Raw genomic sequence first — 23,428 nt, forward strand, 5'->3', positions numbered from 1 at the left:
CTGGATGGCAGAAGGGGTTTAGCTTCTGCCTTTAGATTTGCCCCTCAAGTTATGGATGAGTAGAGTCTTCCCATCAGTAAATGTGTCAAAATTATTTTCCCATTCCTTTCATGCTTACTTTTTAATATCCTTTTCCTCAGCTTGACCTGTAATTCACTGTTGCAATTGCATCTTGCAGGGGTCTAAAGCCTTGTTAGCAAACTCAGCGATGGGCCTCAAACCACTAGGTCACCCATATATTTCTGCTTTCCCTTGCTCAGCATCCTCAGCCATCATCTTTTCTTGACAAATGACTTGTCTCTGCAATTTTCCTCCACCCATATAATAAACAAAAATGATGGAAATTTACTGCTCTGCAAAACCTTTCCTCCCCTTTCTCCTCCTTTCCCCTCCTCCCTTTCTCCCTTGCAAATTGGCAAAGAAGTCAGTCTATAAACCATCAAATTTACAGCTGACCTGCCTCCAACTGCTTACTGTATTCTGCCAGTTCCTTCCTCTCTCCTCGTCCCTCTCTTTCTTCCCCCATAAAAATGGAGTCTCTATGACGGTGAAGAAAGAAAGCCCTGACAGCACTGTCAAACCTGTTTTTATGGATGAGAAGAAATGTCATTTTAAGTTGGACTCCAGCAACTTTCCTGGCATCCTGCAGGGTCATCTACATGGTAATCTTGGAAGAAATTATTTACCCATTTGCAGCCATCTGTTTCTTAAGGACAAAGATCTTCACTGCTTCCATCAAGATTCCTCTTCCTTGTTTTTTCAGGAGAAAATGGCATTGTTTCTTGGGTGAGCTAACCTAAAGAAGCCCCCAAAAGGTGTTTTTCCCCTCAACTCTGAAGCACATTTTGGTACAGTTTCTGTTTTTCTATCCATTTGGACTCTAATCCTTCACTAGTCCCTTCCCAAAGTGTTTCAGAGCCCATTCAATAACGGCTGCCTGTGCCTAAAGTCACTGTGATGAGTCCTGGGAGCACATGTGTTTGTTGATGATACCTTAAATTGTTTCTTAGGTACTTCCCATATAGTATCCTTTCCTAGTAGGAACACAAATCTTCTGCTTTGTTTGTGAACAAGCAACAAGCTATTCAAAGCTGGTGAGTGAGCTGCTGTGTTTGCAGGTGCACACCCAAAGGAGTGATAGTTTTGTGTGAGTTGCGCAATTGGGACTGGAAATTGGGATTACACAGGAGCAAAACGAAAGCACAAATACTGAAAAGGAACAGGATTTCTCAAGGAGGTACTTAATTGTACTGCTTCATTTTTCCATGGTATAATATCACACGGGGAAGCTGCCCTCAAAACGTAAAGCTTGTGCTGAGTCCATCCAGAGACACTGTGTCAAACAATTTCTGCCCTGGAAAACTTGTAGTTGGAATAAATCAGATGGAGATTTGAAAAATTAATGTTCCTAATATGCAAAAGACCCTGTCTCAGAGGGGATTCTCAAAACCAAAGCTTGGCCAAACAGCACAGCAGAGTGTGGCACAAGGCTTGCATGCTGTAGGCCTCAGTTTATCAGGAGAATGAAGCATACTGTAGCCCTCTATTTCACTGCAGCCTCCAAAAGTCACTATATTTGCTTACAGTTTTATGGTATAGGTTTGTTGGTACAGCCCTGCAACCACCGTATTGACATGCCAGGTACAGGAACAGAGGTTGTAGACACTCTATGGGCTCTTGTTTGCTAGCACAGCAAAGCTGGAGGAGGCTGATGAAGTGGGAGGAATGACAGAAGCACTAGCAGATATACTTCAAACTATGTCACCCTATATCAAACCTCTGAAGTTTCTGCAGGCCGTTTTTCCAAGCTCCTCTGTGGTTTTTAGGAATGTAGTTTCCATTGACTTAAGAGGGAGCTAGATGTCCACCATCTGTGCAGGCCCTGAGTCTTAGTTCCTCATTTGTTGAAGACTGTAATACTGTCCTGTGACACTGGTAAGTCATTCTTTGGATGCAGAATTGTGGGGCTATGGAAGTATGTTAGTTGCCATGTGGACTTTATTAAGCTTGACAAATACGTTTTTTCACTCACCTTTCTGCTGGGACAGTGCATTTGTGTCTCATGCTGTTATTGAGAGTGGGTGGTCAGATGATTAATGTCACTTTCTCCTTGAGCTGCTCTACTATTCTCATTCAAATGCCCCAAATTCTTCTTCTTCTTTTTTTTTTTTTTTTTTGGTGTATATATACAGTACTAATAGTTGTCATCTCTGTTTGCAGATTACATTTACAAATGTGAACTCTGCATTCCTAATACTTCCCATGAGAGGTGAATGTCCTTTTAAATCAGTCTAACTGCTTTTGACAACTAAAAAAAAATGGTAGTATGAGGTTGGGGAATTCTTCAATATGCAGTATGGTGCAATTCTATCTAGTATATAAACATAGTGTTCTTGAGGACCTCAGGTTACTTTGTCCAGTCTACTTTCTGTAGTCAGTGAAAGTTTTATTCACAACCTCATAAAAATGAAAAGGCCTTTTTGTCTTGCAGGATCCCAAAACATTTTGCATATGCAAAAAATCTTTTATTCATGACCAGAATGTGACTTTTTTTCCTTATTTTTTTTTCACTTGATTCCACTGCTTCATTTCACAGCAACTTAGGGCAGACTATCAACCTGCTTAAAATATAGGAATAATTTGCAGTTGTAAAATGTGCTGCTTGATTTACATGTTGTCACTGCACCATCACTGAAGCAGTCCCCAGTTTTGCAAAAACAGCCACCCAGAATTACCACCACCACTTGGGATGGCATGGTGGTGTTACACCATCCTGATGGACACGTTTGATGAGTGTGATGGTTATAGAATTCCAATCTGCCAGTTTCTAAAGCACAGAATTTTTTTTCTCTTCAGTGAAAGACAAACCCCTAATTAGTGACATTAAAATTAATTCTTGAGTCATTTTTAGCACTAATCCAATTCATTCTGAATGTACAGTGGAAAGTTGTTCTTGTTCAAATTCAGCAGAAGGCAGTGGAACAAACACACAGTTACAAATCACACCTTTTATACTCAAATCTTTTCAGTGTATGAAGGAGGATCCTGAAGGAGATTCTGAGATTCTTCTTACCTACACATTTCATGAATTTTCATCTTTTTTTTGTTTTTATTCTCTTCATTTTGTCAAACAGGAATTATGCCTAGGAATTAAGTGACATGAGATATAAGCAGAAGATGTAGGAGAATGTTAAAGAGATGTGTTCATATCAAGTAAAGGTTTCAGAGTTTTTATCTTTCTCAAGTTCTCCATTGGTGCCCTTTTATCCGGCCTATTCCAAATAACCATGTAAAAGCAGAACACGGAATAGCTGCAGTAGCAACTAACTAATTATATTTGAGGCCATTAATCTTCTCCTTTGAGAGAGCTATCAGCAGTGTAGCAAGTCCTTGGCAAACGGCAACACCAGTTGGTTCATAGCCAACTGGTCAACATGTTATAGCTGTGGACAGTACTTGTACCTGGCCAAAGGAAAGGGAAATAGCATGGACGAATGAATATCAAATGAGCAGTGCTGAACTAGGGAGATGCAATACCTCATGGCAGGCAGTCAGGAATCTAGTTCAATCCATCTTGTTTATATGTCTTAGGCTTAATTCCTTAATGCAGATCTAGTTTCACTTGCATCTTTTATCATTATTTACATCTTTTTCTCACCTGCCCTCTTAAACATTCATTTTTAGTATGTTTACTTTCTTTTGCCTTTTTTCTCTATTGAATTTCAGATTTTCCCATCACTGAAATGTCTAGCAACAAGAGCATGAATTTACTCAGATATCTCTGGATACCTGTGGCAGTTTGAATTTACTTAGCATTTTTCATTAAAGAATCACAAGAAATTCCCGACCCTATAAGTCAGTAGAGGGTAGAGAGATTATGTTCTTTTCAATGCTAAGTCAAGTGAGCTTCAGAAACTTCACATGAAGTAACCAAGGTTATGCAGAGTGAGTGGAATAAAGTAATGCACAGTTGTCCCAACTCCTGATTCACTTTTGCAATACCAGTTCAAGTTGCTTCCTTCCAATCAATGTGTATAATTCTTTCCTTAGTTGTTTATTGATTTACCCAATGAGTTGAATAGAAGTGTAGCACTCATTAGCTGAGATCCCTACACAGTATCTATAAAGTTAATCTAGATTCTTAGCTGGTACATGCAGGCATAGTTGAATCACATTCAATTAGTCTAAACCAATTTACACCAGCAGTTTCAAAATTCAATAAAGATATGGGGAAATGCCCTTCTGGGTGATATTTTGTTTCTAAGAACACAAGATTCTTTCATAGTCCTAATTCTGACAAAATGCTAAAAGAAGCCAAATTAATTTTTGTTTTGTTCTGGTTTTAAATTGAAATTTTTTTCCTCACAAATTGTCTTTCATTATTATTCATTATGTGTCCTTTGATGAAAAAATGATACATGAAGAATGGTTTCTATTACTGAATTATTTTTGCACATCATGCTTAATTCTGCAAATGAAGCAGATAAAGTCAATGAGGCTCAGTTAAGGACCAAAACTAATTCTGAAAGCTAATTATTTTCATAAGAGAGACTCTTCAAGACTATAAATTAGGAGGGTGCTATTCTAAGAAGTTTCATCTTCAGTTTAGTTAGCTGCATGTCTCGGAATGTGAGATGAGTGTGGACACTTCTGAGGCCAACCTGTTCCTCAGCTCAAGGTCCAGCTGTTCAACTAGCATTATGCAGATATTTATGAAATAGGCAAGAGTACTTCGATGTGTCCTCCTCTTCGTTTTAGAAAAAAAAATCCATCTACCTTAGTGGTTTGAGTACAGGCGTAAAAGAGGACACATGATTTTTTCTCTCTCAAACCCTTTTTCTTACCCTCAGCAGCAGTCAGATCAGCCTTCGTATGGAGATTTGCATCAAGCACGTTTTGTTAAGGTTGTAAATAAATCATGCGAGAGTCAGAACCACTCCTAGGCTAAAGTCTATACACTTGTGATTCTCAGGGCTAGATGTAAACTTGCTAGAATAAGAAAGGCTGAAAACCCACTTTTCCAGTCTCAAGGTGATTGCCCTGAGTGCTCTGTAGTTCACAGATCCTGTTTGGGCCATTGGAGGAGGCCGAGATAAACATTATCAGGACCAGCTTACTCTGGAGGGGATCCAATCCCAATGTGAGCTTGGTACTTAACTGTTTGTGACTTTCTGCTTAACCTCAGATACTGAAGGTTTATAAACCATTGTTTATGGCTTATATTTCTGATCATTTCTAGAAGCACAGATATGCATTTGTCATTTCTTTCTCTTTTCTACAGTGTGCACTGTGTGTATTTCTGTTCCTAAGAGAACCTGACTTTGTATGGAAAGAGATAAGAAAACATTGTACCACGAAACATTTTCAAAACGTCTCTGAATGTTTTTCCCTTAGAAATGGATGTCAGGAATTTTAAGAGCTGCCTGCTCTTAAACAAGGCAGATGTCTGATTCTCATAACAACTTCTGGCATTTGAAGACCTTAGGCTGTGTTATTAAATTTTAGACTTGTTCAGATTCTGGAAAACCCCATTCAAAAAGCTGTGGACCAAGGAAATATGCTGTGTGCTCTGAGCAGCATGAACAGCCACAGCCTGCTTTGACTCTTTCTGTATAATGCTGGAACTGAGAATGACATTTCAGGTTTCTGGTGAAATGCGGATGATTGCAGACTGGAGCCTGGTCTCAGCTCCTCGTTCATGATCAGGTACTACAGCAATACAGTAGTAATAAATGTCTTGTGACTGCTTCTCTCTGCCTTTCTTCATTTTACCTACTCTTTTATTTCCTCTACCCTTTCTAGTAGTCCCTTTCACCCTACTTCTGCTGTACTAAATGAGTGTGATCTAACAAACCTATAGAAGTTAACAACACATTTCACCCCTTTTTTCTAAACTTATTCTAACTTCTAAGTTGTCCTAGATTCGAGTGGAGGGGGTGGACCACGTGACTTCCCAAACTCCATTGCAAACTAAATTATTCCGATTCTAATGTGTTAGGGTTTCAAACCAAGTTTTGACTTATCTAGGAAATGACTATGTAATGGGGATCAGGATCCATACCCTCATTTCACACAGGCGCTCACCCCTTTGGAAGCCATACGTAAAGCTCAGGTCACTGCTCCAGTTACACTGTGTCAGGAAAGACAGAGAAGTTGAAAACCAAAGCCAGGAAATGTTTCAAGCAGAAAAGGATCAGGTTTAGTAAGTCATATTTGTTTGGTCTCAGCTGATATCAGAGTAATTTTGAAGCAGTTGTTATCACTGGACCAGCCAGCAATATTGGTTGAACTTACCCTGACACTCTCAGCACAGCTTTCGAAGGCTGCCCTGGCACCTCGCAGCTGTAACCATGGTCCATGCTCTTGCTTATCCTCTTGCAACCTCTGTGCTTATCTCATACTGCCTTTCTCTGGGTTCTTCTGTTCTCCCGTTTTTTGCCTACATCCTCCATAAAACCAATCTGAGATCCTGGATTGTAGTAGATGCTGCATTCACAGTTGCATGTCCTGTATTAAGCCATTCCATGTACAGAGGGTATCACATGTGGTTCTGCCTCTGCCATTTCCCTGACCATGGTGCAGCCATCACAGTGGGGTAGAGGATGATGCGATGTGTTTGGCTCTTCTCTTCAGTTTGCTGTCATGTCATTGATTTTTTTTTCAATAGGCTTAGCTGCCCCTGCAGTATTCAAATCTCAGAGCACAAAGCACAAACTTAATTCCTACAGGACTATGGAGGAGAGTTGTTGAATCATATTTGGGGCAGGAAAAGGCCTGGATGATGTCTCTCCCTTCACTTCTGTAAGCCACTAGTGTATCTCATTTGCAGCATATCCATCAGCATCTGTTGCTCCAGTTTTAGTGATGAGGTGCTCCGTCTTAGTTATTAATATGCCGAAGTTCTTAGAGGGATATAATTTGCTTCCCATGCTTTCTTCGTGTATTGCACAGCTTTGTGTCACCATCCCTGCTGCTCTGAGCTCAGCAGATGGATCTTTGTAAGCAGGTGGTATTTATTCTTGCTCTTGGAAGAAATATATTTATAGCTCATTCTGGCATCCATAAAAAAAAGGCAAACTTAAAAGAGATATATTAAAAATATAAATAAAATGCCTCTAAGACTTATTGCCAAATTGAGATTGGACCAAAGGCACCTATTCAAGTGATCAGGAGCCAGAAATGAAGTGTACAAGCCAAGAGTATTGAAAGAACCATTAAGAATGTTAAAAAAATAAAAGAGGCAGATAAATCTCATACTGTGATGAATGATAGTCAGGGAACATCTAATCATATCTGGGTAGCATTCACTGAAATAACTCGAGCAGACAAAAACGAAGAACATGAAAAAGATGGTGTAAAAATTATTGGAATGTTCTTTTTTTCTGACACTTTTTCATTAATCTTCAGGAAGGAATAAGGATTTACTTAAACCAAATTAAATTAAGTAGTGAGCACCAGTGTACGGTTCCTCTTGAGCTTTTGAGCTTGATATGGCTGTAAAAACACATTTTCAGGAACTGCATATTAAGGGAGACTGACTTTTTTTTTCAGTTTTCCAACCACCTCTCCCTAATAACCTAACACTCAAAACAGTGGATATGTTGAAGGGGAAAATTGTTCACCACTGTAAGAAGAGGAAAAAAAAAGACATATCTACAGAATGAACATACGAAATACAGCTATTTGTCAATAGCTTGTCTACAAGATTTCATTCTTTGATATAGCTGTCTGGATCTTTGCTTTTAATAGCAAACTGCCTAGAACTTTTGGGGCATGCTTGAGAGTGATATGGAGAGAGTGGCCCAGTGTGCATATGGCAAACTGTCTTAAGAAAAGGTTGCTTATCAACAGATTGGACCAGAGCCTGACTTTGTTACTATACGAACACAGATTTTATGCGATATCATCTCAGGAAATGCTCATCTTTTTTTCTTGATTTATTTAAGGAGTAATAGCCTGCTTCATTTTTGTTCAAACTCTAATGCTGTCATCAAGTTTTGCCAGGATAACCTATAGATCTAAAAAATAAATGCAACATGCACTTTAATCCAAATGCACTGGGTAGTCAGTCAACAGTATAGATGTTTTCAGACTTGAGGGTTAGGTGTGTGCTTAAGGATTAGGAAGCAGGTAGCTTGAAACCCAGGGTTGGATTAAATGAAGCTTGGTTTTAGGACTTGAAATTTCAGTTCAAGCTGGGATAAGTATTTAAACTCTATATTCTGGTCCAGGCATATCATATGTGATGTGAACGTGCCTTAAAATCATAAAGCTGGCCATTCAGTGGACAAGAAGTCATTTATTCTGAACAGATGTTTGTTTGTTTGAGGCCTAAATGCAGTTCACGGATGTGCTGTTACTGATCCTGCAGGCACTTGCACGCTCTAATCATGTTCCTTTAGGGTTTTATGCACATACCTTATTGGGCTGCTGCACAGATGCATCTTGTTGATATAAATGATTTCTAACCCTTCATAAACTACTCTGGATATAGTAGTGGCAGATGTGCACAGCTGCACAGCCCCTCTCCTTATAAGCTGATAGCAATTTGTGCTCTGAAAGTCTGTGAATGCCTCGTGCTCTGCAAAACCTTTGCTTTGTGGACAGCTCCACTTCCTACCCACCTTTTGGCAGTTTAAAGCAAGAGCAAAGAAACAAATGCCTTTTTTCTTTTTTTTTTCTTTCAGATTTCAGAAAGAATGATCCAGAAACTGAACCAAAATTTGGTCCATTTTGACCTTAAGCCAGGGGTTCGAATCCTTGTCCATGCTGCTCATTTAACAGCAGGTCAGTATCCTGAGTGCATCCTCTCTGTTCGCCTGCAGTGCCATCAGCAGCGCAGACCTTGATGGTAGCATTAGCTATTAGCCATTAGCTATTAGCCATTAGCTAGCAGGGGCACTCTAAGCACTTCTTGTTCCCATGACACAGTAACAACTCTGTGTAGGGACCTATACCTCTGTGTAGGTGGCCACTCCACCTCACTTTTCTTTGTCATGCTAAAAAGTATAGTGGCATTTACATTTAGTCCTTTTGTTTGCTGGATGTGCAAGAGCTGGCTGTTCTTGTTGGAAATGTGACATGAGTAACAGGGGAAGTGTGTGGTATTCTTGGCTGTCTCTGAAATATTAAACAGCTAGGCAGCACTGTGACATATTCAGCCTGGATCATACATAGGGTGCAAAGGTTATTGGTTAGTACTGGATTCTGAGGTCACTGAAAATCCAGAGAAACTGCATAATTCAGAAGTTGTTTAGCAGTCTAAAAGAACACACAAACACACATGCACACAATTTTGTGCAAACACTCATGCCTAGGCTGTTTGGCCTTTAACTAAACCTGTCTCCAAATGAACAATCTGCAATGTTCTCTGTCTCTATTTGGTATTGTTAAACCTTCTTTTCATGGTACAGGCCCTGTTTAACTCTTGCAGGAGAAGGAACAGCCATATGCATGATCAGGATTCTTGCGAATTCCTTTATCCAGTAGGTGCTAATAATGCTGATCAACTGGTCTCACCTTCTTTTGCTAATGCACAAAACAGCTTCAGTTTGCTGTGTGTAAAAAGCTTTTTGTAGTATGAGCAGGTATGCTCATGTTGGTGTCAGCCCATGCTGACCTGTCTATAGAGGAAAGAAAGAAGGGATTGCTATGAAAGAATGGAGTATAACTGCATTTAACTAAGGCTAAAAGAAAGCCTTGGTGTTTGTGGGATTTCATATTTCCTAAACAGAATATCTGCCTAGGAATATTGCTGTATGCTTCTACTTTTCATTAAATAAAACAGACAATCATATGCTTTTAGATATGTTTGAACCAAAAGCACATAAAAGCAGAGGTACGGTATAGCTGGTTAATCTCTAAAGAAAAGAAAAAAAAGTTTGGGGCAATCAATTTAAGCTTGCCTTAGTGTTTTTCTTTTGTAGATTGTATAAAATTAATGATAAGCAGGTATTGCATCATAATTTCATGACTTTGCATTTAAGATTTGAATTCATATGTATTTTACATAAACGTTCTCATCTATGAAACAATCTTTGGCTTTGGTTTTCAAAAATGACCCCTTATTTAGTATGTTGAAGGAATTTCATTTTTCAGAAAACGCTTCATGGCTGTCTCAGGGAAGGAGGCTATTTGATACAGATTAATTTGAGCTTCAATTGTGGAGTTACCTGAAATTGCTCATTGCTTTTGAAATTTGTTTCTGTGTATTTACTGTGGTTATGCTCACGGTTGTTTTGCCTTTTGAGTAGTTTATTAAAGTAAAGGTCAAATCCTGAAAGAGTATTTGGAACTGATTTCTCTGGCCCTGGAGATTTTGTAGGCTTCTTCTAATAAACTATAGCTAGGAAAAATCTCATTGGATCTAATGGGGGAAAGGTTCATCTTTATCTCTTTCTACTTGAAGGGACATTCCTGGTTTTATGTAGTGGAAAGAGATGATGGTTAAATCTCCAGCCCTGCCTTTAATGCAGGATCCAGGCGTCGTTCCACGTGCAGGACAGAAACCTCTGCAGAAGAACTCTGGGCACGAGGCTGAGGGAGAGACGGGAGCTCCCAGCCGCTCAGCCCATGCTCTGTTATGGATAAAAGCCAGTTAGCTCCAGTCCCACAGCCAGATATTTAAAAAAAGCCAGTTAGCTCCAGTCCCACAGCCAGATATTTAGCAGAGGTGCTACAGCATTTTTCCTGGGCTACTAAACCTTGTGTTCTGCACTGTGTGAGCTGAAAGCTGGGGCGAGTGTGACATGTCACCACTCTAAAGGACTGTCTGGCCTCTGGGCTCCTACTGGCCTGCTTCTTGCTAGCTCACACTGGAGCAGAGGATGCTCAGCTCAGACACACTGTACAAAGATACTGTCTTTCTGCCTATTTAGGCAGAAATTATTTTTCTGCCTATTATTTGTATTTCCTGACACACCAGGAATGACTGCTTTCTGTCTGTAGAAGATACAAACAGTCATTTGTCCTGCAAGGTAGACTGTTGTTCTCTTCTAAGCTGCTGGAGGGACGTGAGTGATTACTAAAACCAGTGTCTATAGGAACACTGCAGGATTTTGTCTCATGCAGAAATATGTGTAAGAATGCAAAATGACCCTAGGCTGCCAAGCTAGATATTTAAAAAGTCCAGGCAGCAGCTAGTGTGAAGTCTTGAGGGGATATTGTTCCTTACAAAGCTGCAGAGGGCATGACTCAATTTCTTGTATATAGGGCCCTGAAAGGCCCTATTTCATGACATCAGAGTTTGGGAATAGTTTAGAATTTGACTAAATGCCAAAAGAGAGATTTAGTTTGCTGCTGAATGCTATTGTTTGGGTTGTCAAGGAAGAAAAAGGATTCTCCATTTGAATTCCAGTCCCTTAAATTTTCTAAAAAGTGCGGGGAAGGCTGGAAGTGGTACACACAAGCCAGCACCAGAAGCAGTCCCTAAATCCAGATGATTTAGCAGGGACACTGCTCCCCAGTCTGCAGCATCCCTTCTGCTCTCAGCCTCTTCATGTCAGCTCCATGTTGAGCTCAGCACATATGTGTTTGTGTCTGGGCGCACACATATATACATAGGCCTATGAGTGTGTTCCTGTGGCTCAATGCATGTGTATTTTCCTCCCTGTTTATGTGCCAGGTCAGGCACAGTGGAAAGTTCTACAGCAGGAGAGCCCCACGGAACAGGAGTGTCAGTTGTCTAAAGTGACCTGGTTGTGGATATTAGGCAGAACTACAGCAATGAGCCAGGCTTTGTGAGCGGGTTGTACGTGAACGTGTGCACTTTCCTTGCAATACAGGACACTGGCAGTTAGTGAACTCAGCACATTTCACACATCTGTCATTTTTGTTCTGGCCACACTGGAGAAGGAAAAAAAAATAGTAGCAATTGTGGACAATACATTGCAATCCATTCTTCGTGTTTATTTCCTCTTCTCAGAAAACAAACAATGTCCCCAGCCCCGCAAACAATAATCCCAACTCTGTGGCCCAATAAAATATGTTGATATTCCTTGAAAAATAGTTAAAGACCTGCTTATTACCAGACTCTTAGCACAGCGTTATAACAAGAACATTGAGTGAAGCTGAGCCTGGAACAGTCAGAGAGTTGCTTTGCCATTACACACAACCAGAAATATCCACAAAAAAAAATGGATGCAAAGGACCCAGAGCAGAGACATGTGAAGAATTCATAATAATCACTCATTTTTCCCCTATTCCTTAGCTTCCTGAGGGTAGACTGCTTGATGGGTGTAGAAGGAGTTTTTTTTCACTTCTCTCTGCAAACTTTATCAGACTTGGTGGGACTGCTGAGGGAAAGCGTGTGCATGTGTGGTATGTCCATGCGTGCACGCGTAAGCGTGTGCTTGTGTTGTGCCTATTTTCTGTGTTTGCTGGCTATGTTTTAGAGAGGTTTGTTCAGTGCATGTGTACAAGGCCAAGAGGGAGAGGAGGCACGTGTGGCACTGGTTCAGTTTAAGCGAACCGTCTTGCAAACCTATGGTTTGTTCTGTGGGTATCACCAGATAAAGACAACCAGCAAGGACGTCTACAGAATGTTCTAGTAGTGTCTGTATGATTGTGTCTCTCCATGCACTGCAGAGATTGTTGGATCTCTGTATGTCCCTCTGTGGATGCTGAATATCTGCACATATGAGTGACGGAGATTGTATTTAATATAATTTACTTACTAATTCTGGGAACACCATAGCCTCCAGGGTTATGAGAGACGAGAGACTTTTTTCCTTTTTTTTTTTTTTTTTTTTTTTTGCAAGGAGCTATGAGAAGGAGCTTCACAAATCTCTGTGAGCCGTACAGGGAATTTCTTTGTTTGTTAGATTAGTCTGTCTCTTTTAATATAACCCTGTGCTCTTCCTTCCATCAAAACATGTGGGAGACAGGACAACAGAAGAGAAAGAGGAGGTTTGTATTCCAAAGAGTGAGAAAATAAGTGAAGAAGAAACTGCAAATGTGGGAGGTGTTGAGAAGTGATTGCCTTGATAAGGCATGGATGCTGAGGCAGTGTCTGAGGTGGGAGCTGGGCTTCTCCTAGGAAGGAAGAGGACTGAGCAGAGGGCTCCAGGATACTCCAAAAAGTCCAATTCTGATACCCAAGTGATCTCACTTGCAACTACTTTAGGTAACTACCTGCAACATGAGAGCGTGTTTGAGATATTTCTCTCATACCTGGCCAGATCTCTAGAAAGCAAGCTATGAGTTTTCACATCAAGCAGTGAAGGATCACAAGTGATGTCAGTCCAGGCTTCTCCTCACTTGGATTAGGGCAGGAGAAGAGTCAGGGAGATGAGTCGACAGGTCTTTTATAAATGTCGAAGGAGAAAATGTGCTGGTTTTGGAGAAAGTGCCTTTCACTCGAGGCAGGGAGGTGGCTCTAACGTTCTCCCCATCTCTTGCAGCTCCCCTGGTGGACCTCACTCCCAGCCACAGTGGTTCAGCTATGCTGATGCTCCTGTCCGTGGTTTTTGTGGGACTAGCTGTGTTTGTAATTTACAAGTTCAAAAGGTATGACCCTTTCTGGGCCATTTCCCTCTCCACATTTTCATCTTTCACTGAGCTGCCTGGGTTTTGTGTTGTTGGATTTTCTTTTTCTCGGTGATTTGTTTCTTGGTTTGTGAAAGGCTAATGCTACATCATCTGCCAGAGTACCCCACAATGATGGTTTCTGTTAATGTTTTAGGAAGATTCCTGGCCTTAATATATATGCACAGATGCAGAATGAAAAAGATCAAGAGATGGTCAGTCCAGTCAGTCAGAGGGAAAGCATACCTAATGTCCCTCAAAGTGAGCTGATGAGCCCTGAGCAACTAGTAGAGGAGAAGTTGGATATCCAGCCCATAGGTAAATAACTTGCAGCATCCTGCAGCTGGTCAGCCTATGACTTATAACTGGCTAACCCTTTTCTAAACCTCCCCATTCCCCATCTCCCTGCTCACTCCTCTTCAGTCTTCTTCTGCTGCAGTGTTAGTTTTGCTACAGGAAACCTTGCTAACTCTCCCCTCTCCCTCACTGCTATGTGATGACAGGGAGAAAAACAACTTTAGTCTTTTCCCCTTTCCTAGTTGCTCTGTGTAGATCCCCTCCTCTTCTCAAAAACGCTATACTCCCGCTTCACTTAATTTGTGCTGTCAGAGGATTTAATTTATTGTGCTGGGGCTGGTGTAACTGTGTGGTTAAACCCCACACCTGAGTCCTGTCCAGAAGACCCTTCACCACCCTCACCTGGAACATGGAGGTGAGCAGGTGATTCGGTAAGTCAGATCTATGAGCTGAATATTGTTTGATGCTTTCACTGTGCTCTGCCAAATCCTGCTGCCCACAGCAAGGCTAGCCTGGCTGATTCTCAGGGAAGCAAAGCAGACCTGGGGATCTCTGCACTAGACAGCTGGGTTTGCCCGCGGGCTGATTTCTTCCACCGGCCTCTGTGGAAATTTGTAAGGCAGGAGCCTTGCAGGAGCTAGAGTGAACAGGCTTGGAGCAAGCACCCTGGATCTGTTGTACTTTTGTTCATGCTTGTATGATTGTTGTTATCCTCACTACAGTAGCACCAGGGTTGTTGAAGTGGAACAGGGACATGTCTGTCTGGGGACATGTGCTAGTAAAGCCAGATTGCTCTGGCTTTGCTCAGCTCCACTTTTGAGGTGACAGTTCTGCAGACCCCAAGCAGAGGAGCAGCACCTTCCTGCAAAGAAATTTAGGTTTATAACTGTTTTGGCTTAGGCACAAACAAGGCTTTGTCTTAACTGAGATGTCTTAGCTGCACAGCTTCATCTCATCTGAGAATGTCCCTAAATTGTAAGATTCCTTCCTGAAGCAGGCTTGGTGCGTAGTAGCTACTGCAGAGAAGGAATAAGGGGAAGGGTGATTAAACAAGGGAATGTGATATGATAAGCTTGCAAAACAACCTGGGGGAAAAAAAAAAAAAAAAAAGATCTCTTGAAACTCATGTCCAAGTTGGAAGCATTTCCCCACTGCCATCTGTGCTGCTCTCTCCTTACCTGCTCACCAAGGAGAGACCAGGTAGCTATTAAAAGGTTTTTAGCAAGTATTCATCAGTACACAGGGTTGCACAACCCTGCTTAGAAACAGAGGATGGAGTGAGGGGTCCAACCTTCCCATGTGGTGTTCCCCATACAGAGCAACCCCAGGCCACAGTCCAGAGCCCAAGGAAAGGAAATGCAACCAAGGTAGTCTGGACAGAGGACTTCCAAAAGGCTTGTGGATCACCAAGAGGTTTCAAGCAAAGACCCGGAGCGGTGGGTCCTAAATTTTAAACTTTAAAAATTCTTTTTTTGTTGTTGTTTTATTTTTTTTTTTATTCCCCAGAAGTCTCCAAGGCAAAATTAATGCAAGATACTAAGGGAGAAACACCCAATTTCAGGCCTTAAAAAGCATTTTCCCAGAATTAGATGGGCGTTGAGCTTCCCAAGGAGTAGAATGATCACAGTTCAGACTGACCAAAAGGACGTGGAAAGGGCATTGTAACTGGTCACATAGATTGAGGTGACAACAGTTGGTCACCTGCTAGGCCCACTCAGGGTAGCTTCGGAACAGCTCTCACTAGTGCCGGGAACTAGTTAGACCCCTTGAAACCTGTAGATGTAAATGGTCTGTTTTTGTGGAGAGGCTGACTCCTCTCCACAGCTATTCTGACTTTATGCAGTAACCATTATTTTGTGGGTTTCTCAGCTCTACCCTGTCCAGCAGGACACTGTATTGAACGAGAAATTGATTTTTAATATTTTCCTTAGTTTACCTCTGTAACTGCACTAGCAAGCTCAAAAGGTGAATATGTAGATAGACTCAGTTCACAATTATGAGGAATCAGTCCAACAAATCCCCTAAGAGTGTTTCCCCACCGTAGTAGTAAGAAAAATGAGGAAACTGAATTGACAAAATGAAAAGGTCTGAACCTAGGTGTGAGGAGATCAGAAAAATGCTAGGGCTGCTCAAACTCCTGTGCAACTACCTCATCTGTTTCTGAAGTCAGCAATCTCTTTTTTTAATGAATTTTGTTTCCTGAGGAAAAACAAAGACTGTAATTGGGTGTTTCTCTTTTGTATGCTTGTTCAAAAGCCAGGTTTCTCACCCCTTTGACTAACATTCAGGGACCCTTGGAATCTAAATGAAGGTTGCTGAATGATTTTGTTTTCTCTCCAAACCCTGGCAGCACAAAACACAATTTCAGTATTCTGGATGTGAACAGTTCAGGTCCTTCTTTTGCAACGGCAAAGCTTAAGGTGATTTGTGAAATCTCTGGTACTTTATCATGGCAAATGAGTTGCACATTTCCTCTGAGGAGCTCATCCCCTCCTTCCTTTCACCCCTCTGCTCTGGCGTCTCCCCGCACTGTTCAACAAGGGTGAATCAGCTTCATTAGCAAAAGAACAGGACATTACCTTCTGTGTTTTGAATATCAAGAAAACATTTCTGGGAAGAACGTGTCATTCTGGAACAGTTGAATCCCAAAGGCCAGCGGGGTGATACCTCCAAGCGTCTCCTTCCCTCCTTCCCAGGCTAAACACATTTGCTATTTACTGACTCTCTTATTTTATTCTTTTTTTTTTTTCTGCCACAGGAAGTATTTCCACAGCTGCTGAGCCCCAGAGCACAAAAGAAATCCCTACCTATGTAAATGGTTGAATTGAGGACACCAGTATATATGTATATCTTAAAAAAAAAAAAAAAAAAAAAAAAAAAAAAAAAAAAAGAGAGAGAGAGCGCTCACTGCATTTGGACTTTTTAATTCTTCAGATGACAAAGGGTTTTTAGCTTTAAGCCTGTGCATGTGGACATTATCCCAGACCATAGTGGAACTGCATTGTACAGGTGTTCAATTTTAGTGGGAGTTGGGAGGGGGGAAACGATACCACTACTCACCCCTGTGGCTCTTGCCCTCACCCCTCCACTTCTCTTTTTTCTTATCTGTCTCTAATTTGTAGGAAATTCATAATTGATATAGGCCAAGAATATGCATGGGGGTGTCTTCTTTACAGAGAGGGTGGGCTGGGATTTTGGGGAGGATCAGGGGAGTCGAGAGGGGGTTATAGACTTAACTGCTCTTTTAGCACTTTGGGCTGGGGGAGGACTAGCCGCCCCAGCAGACTTTCACAGCAAATCACACTGGAGTTTAAAGGCACTGAAAATATCCCTGGGCCAGTTTGGTTTATGTCTTTGGTTGGACTCTGCCCTTCCTTCCTGAAGCTGCAGCTGCTGCTCCCAGGCCGCGCGGAGGCCAAGGGGGCCCATGGGCCATCCCGGCCCTAGGCAGCCTCCTAGGTCCTGAGCAGGTACCCCCTGGTAGCTCCCCTGCAGGTACCCCCGGGTAGCCCTGGTAGCTCCCCGGCAGGTCCCCCCTGGTAGCACTGCTCAGGTGAGCCCTTCTGCCCCCGGCCTTGGGCCCAACGAGCAGCGTGCACCACAGGCCGGGAGCTCTGTCTGCGCTGAGCCCTGAGGAGGTTATTGCCAGCATGAACTTACACCGCACTTCGTACCAGCCTCACACCTTGCGTTTTGACTAAGGGAAAGCCCTAGCCACATCAGCACTAAAAGCCACTGAGGATGTTTGGATTTGTCTGGGGAAATTCTGAGAGATCTCTGCCCTTTGGGAGTCACCTCAAGGCCTGTTTGTTTCTGCAGGACGTCTAGGCCACAGAATAGGGAGCAAGGAAAAATTTACATATGCTTTCTTGGCAAACCCCCTTGGTCACAGACATGGAACTACTGCCGTTCTGGGTAGAGAAGGGGAGAATAAAGCAGTTGTTGTGCTGAGCCTGCCCGTGTGCCCGCCGAGCCGCCCGCCACAGGACTGTCCTGTACGAGGCTTGGTTTCTTATCGCTCACGTACCCTTGTGTTTTACACTGCACGTGCGTGTAGACGGTGTGGGGCAGGAGGCAGCCTCACCATAACTTGGGGTATCGGCTGAATCCGAACCACGAGTCTTTCACAGGTCTTGAGGTCCAACCCTACTCAGGTAAACGGAGCATGAGGATTTAGGCCTGAGGTGCAAGGAGGTAAAGATAGTAACTGAAATGCATTCACTAAGCTGCATGGAGCACAGGCAAGTAGAGCCTGGTTTCTGATGAGCGTAGCACGCACAGGAAGGCTGTCCGATTCTCCATGCACAGGTGTTTTGGTCGAAAGTTATTGCATGTGGTAGCCTGAGCCAAAGGCAGGAGACAACGGCATTGTTGGAACAGCCTGAAATCCCAAGGGGAAAGGGAAAGTTTTGTGTTTCTCTCCCATAAATTGGAGATGGAGCCTGACCAACCTCACTGGCGGCAAAGAAAAAGAAGTGATACTGAATTCAAGGACATTAGGCCTGTGGTTGAACGGACAACCACACAACAGTCCTCTCCCTTTTCTGTGGGCTCTCTGGAGGCAGGTAGAAGTGTAGCAATTCATATGGCTTTGCTATTGTGTTTGCAACTACAGCTTTATGAAAGATGGGAAAGTTTCTGGTAGCAACTGTATAATATTCCCCACAGAAGTCCAACATTAGCCAACTTATTTTTATAGTAAGTCAATCAAAAAGTTTTCTTATAGTGTTGGAACTATTTCTAATTTTAAAATTACTTTTTTTGATGTACTTTTTCATCTTATTTTTCCCCTTCGTTAAAGACAACGTAGTGTAATGTATAATTGCTATTGTTTATTGCTTTTACAGTCATATTTATTAAACAGATTATGTCTCTAAATGAAGGCTCGTGTTTTTGTTGCTCATTTTAGTTCTATGTCCCTGACTGGGATCACTGAAGATATTAACATGGTTGGAAGAGAATACACTCAAAGAGAAAGGGATATTCAGCAGCATGGGAGTGGAAAGGGTGGTAATGATGCGATTCTGAGAAAGTACGCTGCTTGGAATGGCGAGACTGATATGTCTGATATGACTGGTTTTAGGGCGTCCGAAGAGGCCAACATGAGCATCTCCTGGCACATGCAGTACCCGTTCCCTACCCATGTTTACCCTTCTGCACACATTTTCACACACGCCATTAAAGATTCGTTTTAAAAAATGACATTTTGAGTAGGAGGAATTCAAACCATCTTGCCAACATTGATGAAGAAAGGTTTGAATTATTCTTGTTACGGATTAACCAAGTTTTACATGTGAAGAAAATGAAGCCTGGGAAGGTCCAGTCATTTTGCCAGGTGTCAAATAGATACAAACTTCTAGAAAAAAAAATCTAGTTTTTTACTTTTCAAGCCAGGATGTAACCAGCAGATCATTCTGCCTTTTAAACCTGGCTTCTAATTTAGTCCTGCAGCCTTTTTCTACCTCTGCCATATATTTACATGTGCACATAAATAGGCAAAGATTTGGGGTTCAGGCTCTACTGATAATACATAAATTACATGTAAAGTCCAGAGATGGGATGATTCCTTATTGGACGAGTGTGGCTTCCCCATCTTGGATAAATTCCAGCCCTAAATCTTAGAAGAAAATATTCCAGCCTTTCTTTATCTGCTGCTCAGGTTCGCTGAACCATCAGTGCAGTGACCATGATGGACCACAGTGCAGGTGACTCTTTGAGATTTGTGTATAGATGTAATCTGCTCTTGTAGCAGAATTGAAAGGCATCTGTTCTAGTGATAACAGGAAATATGGTTTTGGCAAGTATCTAAAGCATTTTCAAATCATTGTCGTCAGCTTGCGTTTTTCCTCAAGCCAACTTAATGTTATTGGTAGTTATTTTCTGGTTTGTATTAACAGCAGAGTCATGCACTGCTTATGGTTGAACACGGAGGTAATAATACGAAGAATATAACAAATGCTTATCATATCTAGCGTGAATTTTCCCTGAGGATGTTATCATACCTTAAGAAAATACAAAATTTTGTTGTTATTTGTTAGAATAAATAAGGAGATAATATGTGATTAAATATTCAAATGAAGTATTTTCCTAACTTGTTGGTTTTCCACCATCATCTTAACTCTGAGAGCAGAGACATATGGCTTCAGAGGGACATGCATTTCTGCATCTAGCAAGACATTCAAACAAAGATGCTGGATACTTGTTTTTTTCCTGAAAATCCACAGATTTTAGTGTCTAAATACTTTTTAGCATCTAGGTCTCAAACACTCGTGCACTGTTATTGTGTGGATAAGTCTGATTACTTAAACTTTTGCTGCAAAGTCTCAAAACACTTGCTTAAATGCTTATGCAAACAAAGCAGGAATTTCCAGTGACCCTAAATGAACGTTTTGTTGGTACTGCCAACTTCTTCTGAGAATTTCTGATGATTGCATCAAATCTGGCACCTAGAGATGATAACAAGGGATTAGTATTTTATCTGTGTGCTGTCATCTCTCACTGTGGCATGTTCCCTTGCCACATTAATATCTGCAGGTGCATTCAGTGTTTTGAACATTAGCCTGGTTGCAGAGCAACCGTGTTCATGGTATTAAAAAAGAAAGCTTTCTGTTCCTTCTGTTAATGAGATGCTGTCCTTGTATTTCCTCATGAAACAGAATAACAAAACTTGTGAATAAATAATACTTGAGCTAGAATAGATCTGTTTAGATTTGAATGGTGGTATGATTCTGGCCATAATACCCAGAAGAAAAGGCTGGAATAGAATTGCTTTCTGATTGATAAGATCAAAGTGCTATCATGTATCAAGTCACCAGCCTGAGAGAAATGTTTCATCTGCAGTTTTAACTGCAGCTTTTTATTTTTCCATATTTCCTGCTGAAGAATATGGTTATCTATGACTAGACACTATTCTGTAAACAAGACCTAGTGGTGGTATTGTGTATTTTTCAGTGTGAGAGTTTCAAGATGACTTCCTGATAATTTGCGTTGTAGCACAGCCGATAGGCACCAAAGAGCTAGGTGCTGTATGTCCATAAGCATGAGGTGATAGTCTAACTGGATAGTATGAGTCCCACATTATAATTCCAAGTAATTTTATCAAATGAATCATAACTAGGCCTTCTCTGCATTAAAAAACTCATTGCCTTGTTTGAGAGCTCTGAATGACACAGTGCATTAGCCCAACTCAATATAGGAGAAATAAACTGAGTCCTAGTAGCTTCAGAGACTCTTAGGAGACCCAGCAGTCCGTCAGGGGAGCAGCTCGCTATCCCAAGGGCTGCTCTGCTGCTGAAATAAGTTGTCAGAGTAGTTCGAAGGCTGTGCAAATTTCTGCTCTGCTTTCTGCAGACATTTTGTGAGCTTTTGTAAGCAGAAAGTATCATGATTCTAGTCAGACCTCTAATCCTGACCTTAAGTACTCAGAGAGCAGGGCCGTGCTGGGTCTGTATAACCCTCCCACTAGGGAAGCAGGATAGAGGCCAGATGTTTCTTGGGTTTCCTCAGCTCCTCTGGGGCCAAAGCAGATCCAGCCACTGTGGGCAAACTACCATGAGCCATAGCTGGGGTATTGCTTATGTTATCACTTGTATTAGGGTTATATGGAAAGATTCACAGCCAAAATCACGAGGCTGACCTGGGAGGAGTTGTAGCCACCTCACTGTGGAGACAGAGGAAACTACAATCCCAGAGGTTTTTGTTTCTATAATCTTTTCTGGAAAAGTCCTGAGAGGCAGAAGGGCAAGAGAAGGACTGTAGCAAAGTTGGTGGGAGTCACCATCACTTGCCTTTGGTGCAACCTAGCTGAGAGGAAAAATAACCCTCACTTTTCATAACAAAACCCTCCCCTGGTTTTCCCTAGGCAAAGCTGATTCTGATGGTATTTCTGGGGCTGCAGCTACCCTTGCAAATAATTCCTCATCAGCCCCTAGGCGTGGGCCACCGCATCCCATGGACTATGTCAGTTTTTCATCGTGCCCCCAAGAGGCAGCTGGAGGGAAGAGCTCTGAAATGCAAATTGGACTGACAGCTGTCTTGTCACTTGCCGGTTGCTGCAGAAGGATTAATAATGCATGGGGCACATTTGTATGTAGTGTTGCTGAGTGCTCCAAGGGAGAAACCTTTCGGTTGTTAACCCTGACTGCGTGACAGGAACATCCACAGGCTGTCACTCTAGCAGAGCATGCGGCGCTGAAGTCCTGTCTCCATAGGAGAAGGAGCTGGGACACGGGACGTCCCCATCCCTTCCCGCATGCAGTGCGCTCTGGACTCTCCCTGGCGCTCCGGCATCTCTCTGCAGATCCTGCTCTTGGCATTTGGATGAAGCTGCAAGTCCTCATTAGCATCCATAGCAGATACAGACACTACATAGAGTACACTTTTTAAGTGATTCTTGCCTGGTGTCACCCCAGGTGAGTAGATGAACTTAGGACTGCAGTGAATTAGCAGCTTTGCGTCACGTGGAATATTTATGCCAGACATTTGACCACAAATAACCACAAAGTTCTCCCTAGATTTCCCCAGCTGCCTGGTGCAGACCAGGGAGTGTGAGATTCAGAACAGCTTCCCCCTCCTCTACGCTCCCCGGCAGCTGTAAGACACATTCATAGCATAGACCTGAGGTTTCTTCCCTTCCTTCTGTAACCTGCCTCTGGAAAGTATTAGCCTAAGACATCTAGAAGAAATAAAAGAACCAGGATCCTTCTTCCTCTCCTGTTGCAGAGCTCAGAGAAGTGGAGAGACTGGCCTGTGCAATACGATTGCAGACCCTTCGTGGGATGGGGTTTGCCCAGCATCCCTGTTAGCTTGTGTAGAAGAGTTTTCCAGTGCAGATGGAGTTTGCAACAATATCATCTGGTTAATTATTTATGTTCCATTAGTGACTAGAGGCCCTGACACTCTGAACTGTCACCAGATAAAAGATAACTCTTCTCCAAAATAATTTGCAGTTTAGAGAGGAAATTTTCAAAGCCACAGAAAGCAGTAGATTCCCCACTGATGTTTTGGCCTTGAAAAACATTTCCTTAATGGGTAAGAGAGAGGGTGGAAGGCAGCAATATTGTGTTGTCATTGCTGTTTCACAGAAGTGAAACATAAAAGTTGGGGAAGCTCTTGAAAGAGGTTAATAGAGGCTCTTACTGCCATTAGCGTCTCCCCAGTGGGAACACAAGGTTGAAACCAGCCTTTGGAGGGGGAAAGGTCTCTGTGTCTTTTATGAACCATCCCATGCTGCAAGGTAATTTTTACCTGATTGCTTATAAACCTGCTCTTCCTTTTGGGAAAAGAAGCAGGACTCCCAGCCTCCTCTCTACCCCAATGGAATAGCAAGCTACCACGTGTAGCCATTGTATTTGCAGGACTTTATACTAGCTAAAATGTTACAGCTGTGTTTTAATTATTGCCAGAGGCAGCCTGAGCCTCAATCATAGAATCGTATTTGTCAGGAACAAAGTGCTGATTTTTTTTAATGATGTAACTTTTTAATTGTTCAGTTTAGGAATGAAAATTAATTCACCTGTAAGTCTTAGAAAGGAAGAAGACTCATTCGAACCATTATATACATATATATAGTATTTTTTTGAAGAAGAGGCATAATCATTATGCATAA

General features: G+C 42.0%; 1 protein-coding gene across 1 annotated transcript in view; it reads left to right on the forward strand.

Moving 5' to 3' along the window:
• Positions 1-16,997, forward strand: part of SORCS1 (sortilin related VPS10 domain containing receptor 1) — a 277,984-nt gene extending 260,987 nt beyond the window's left edge. The window contains exons 24-28 of the mRNA XM_088528639.1: positions 8,688-8,787; positions 13,401-13,506; positions 13,682-13,842; positions 15,139-15,257; positions 16,580-16,997. Of these exons, the coding sequence (XP_088384765.1) occupies positions 8,688-8,787; positions 13,401-13,506; positions 13,682-13,842; positions 15,139-15,257; positions 16,580-16,636 (543 nt within the window). The 3' untranslated portion in view covers positions 16,637-16,997. The remainder of the gene's footprint in view (positions 1-8,687; positions 8,788-13,400; positions 13,507-13,681; positions 13,843-15,138; positions 15,258-16,579) is intronic.
• Positions 16,998-23,428: the final 6,431 nt, after the last annotated feature.

This window comes from Tinamus guttatus, unplaced genomic scaffold (genome assembly GCF_059628265.1).
Source record: "Tinamus guttatus ecotype Peru unplaced genomic scaffold, ASM5962826v1 Tinamus_guttatus_pri_ptg000314l, whole genome shotgun sequence".
NCBI lineage: Eukaryota > Metazoa > Chordata > Aves > Tinamiformes > Tinamidae > Tinamus > Tinamus guttatus.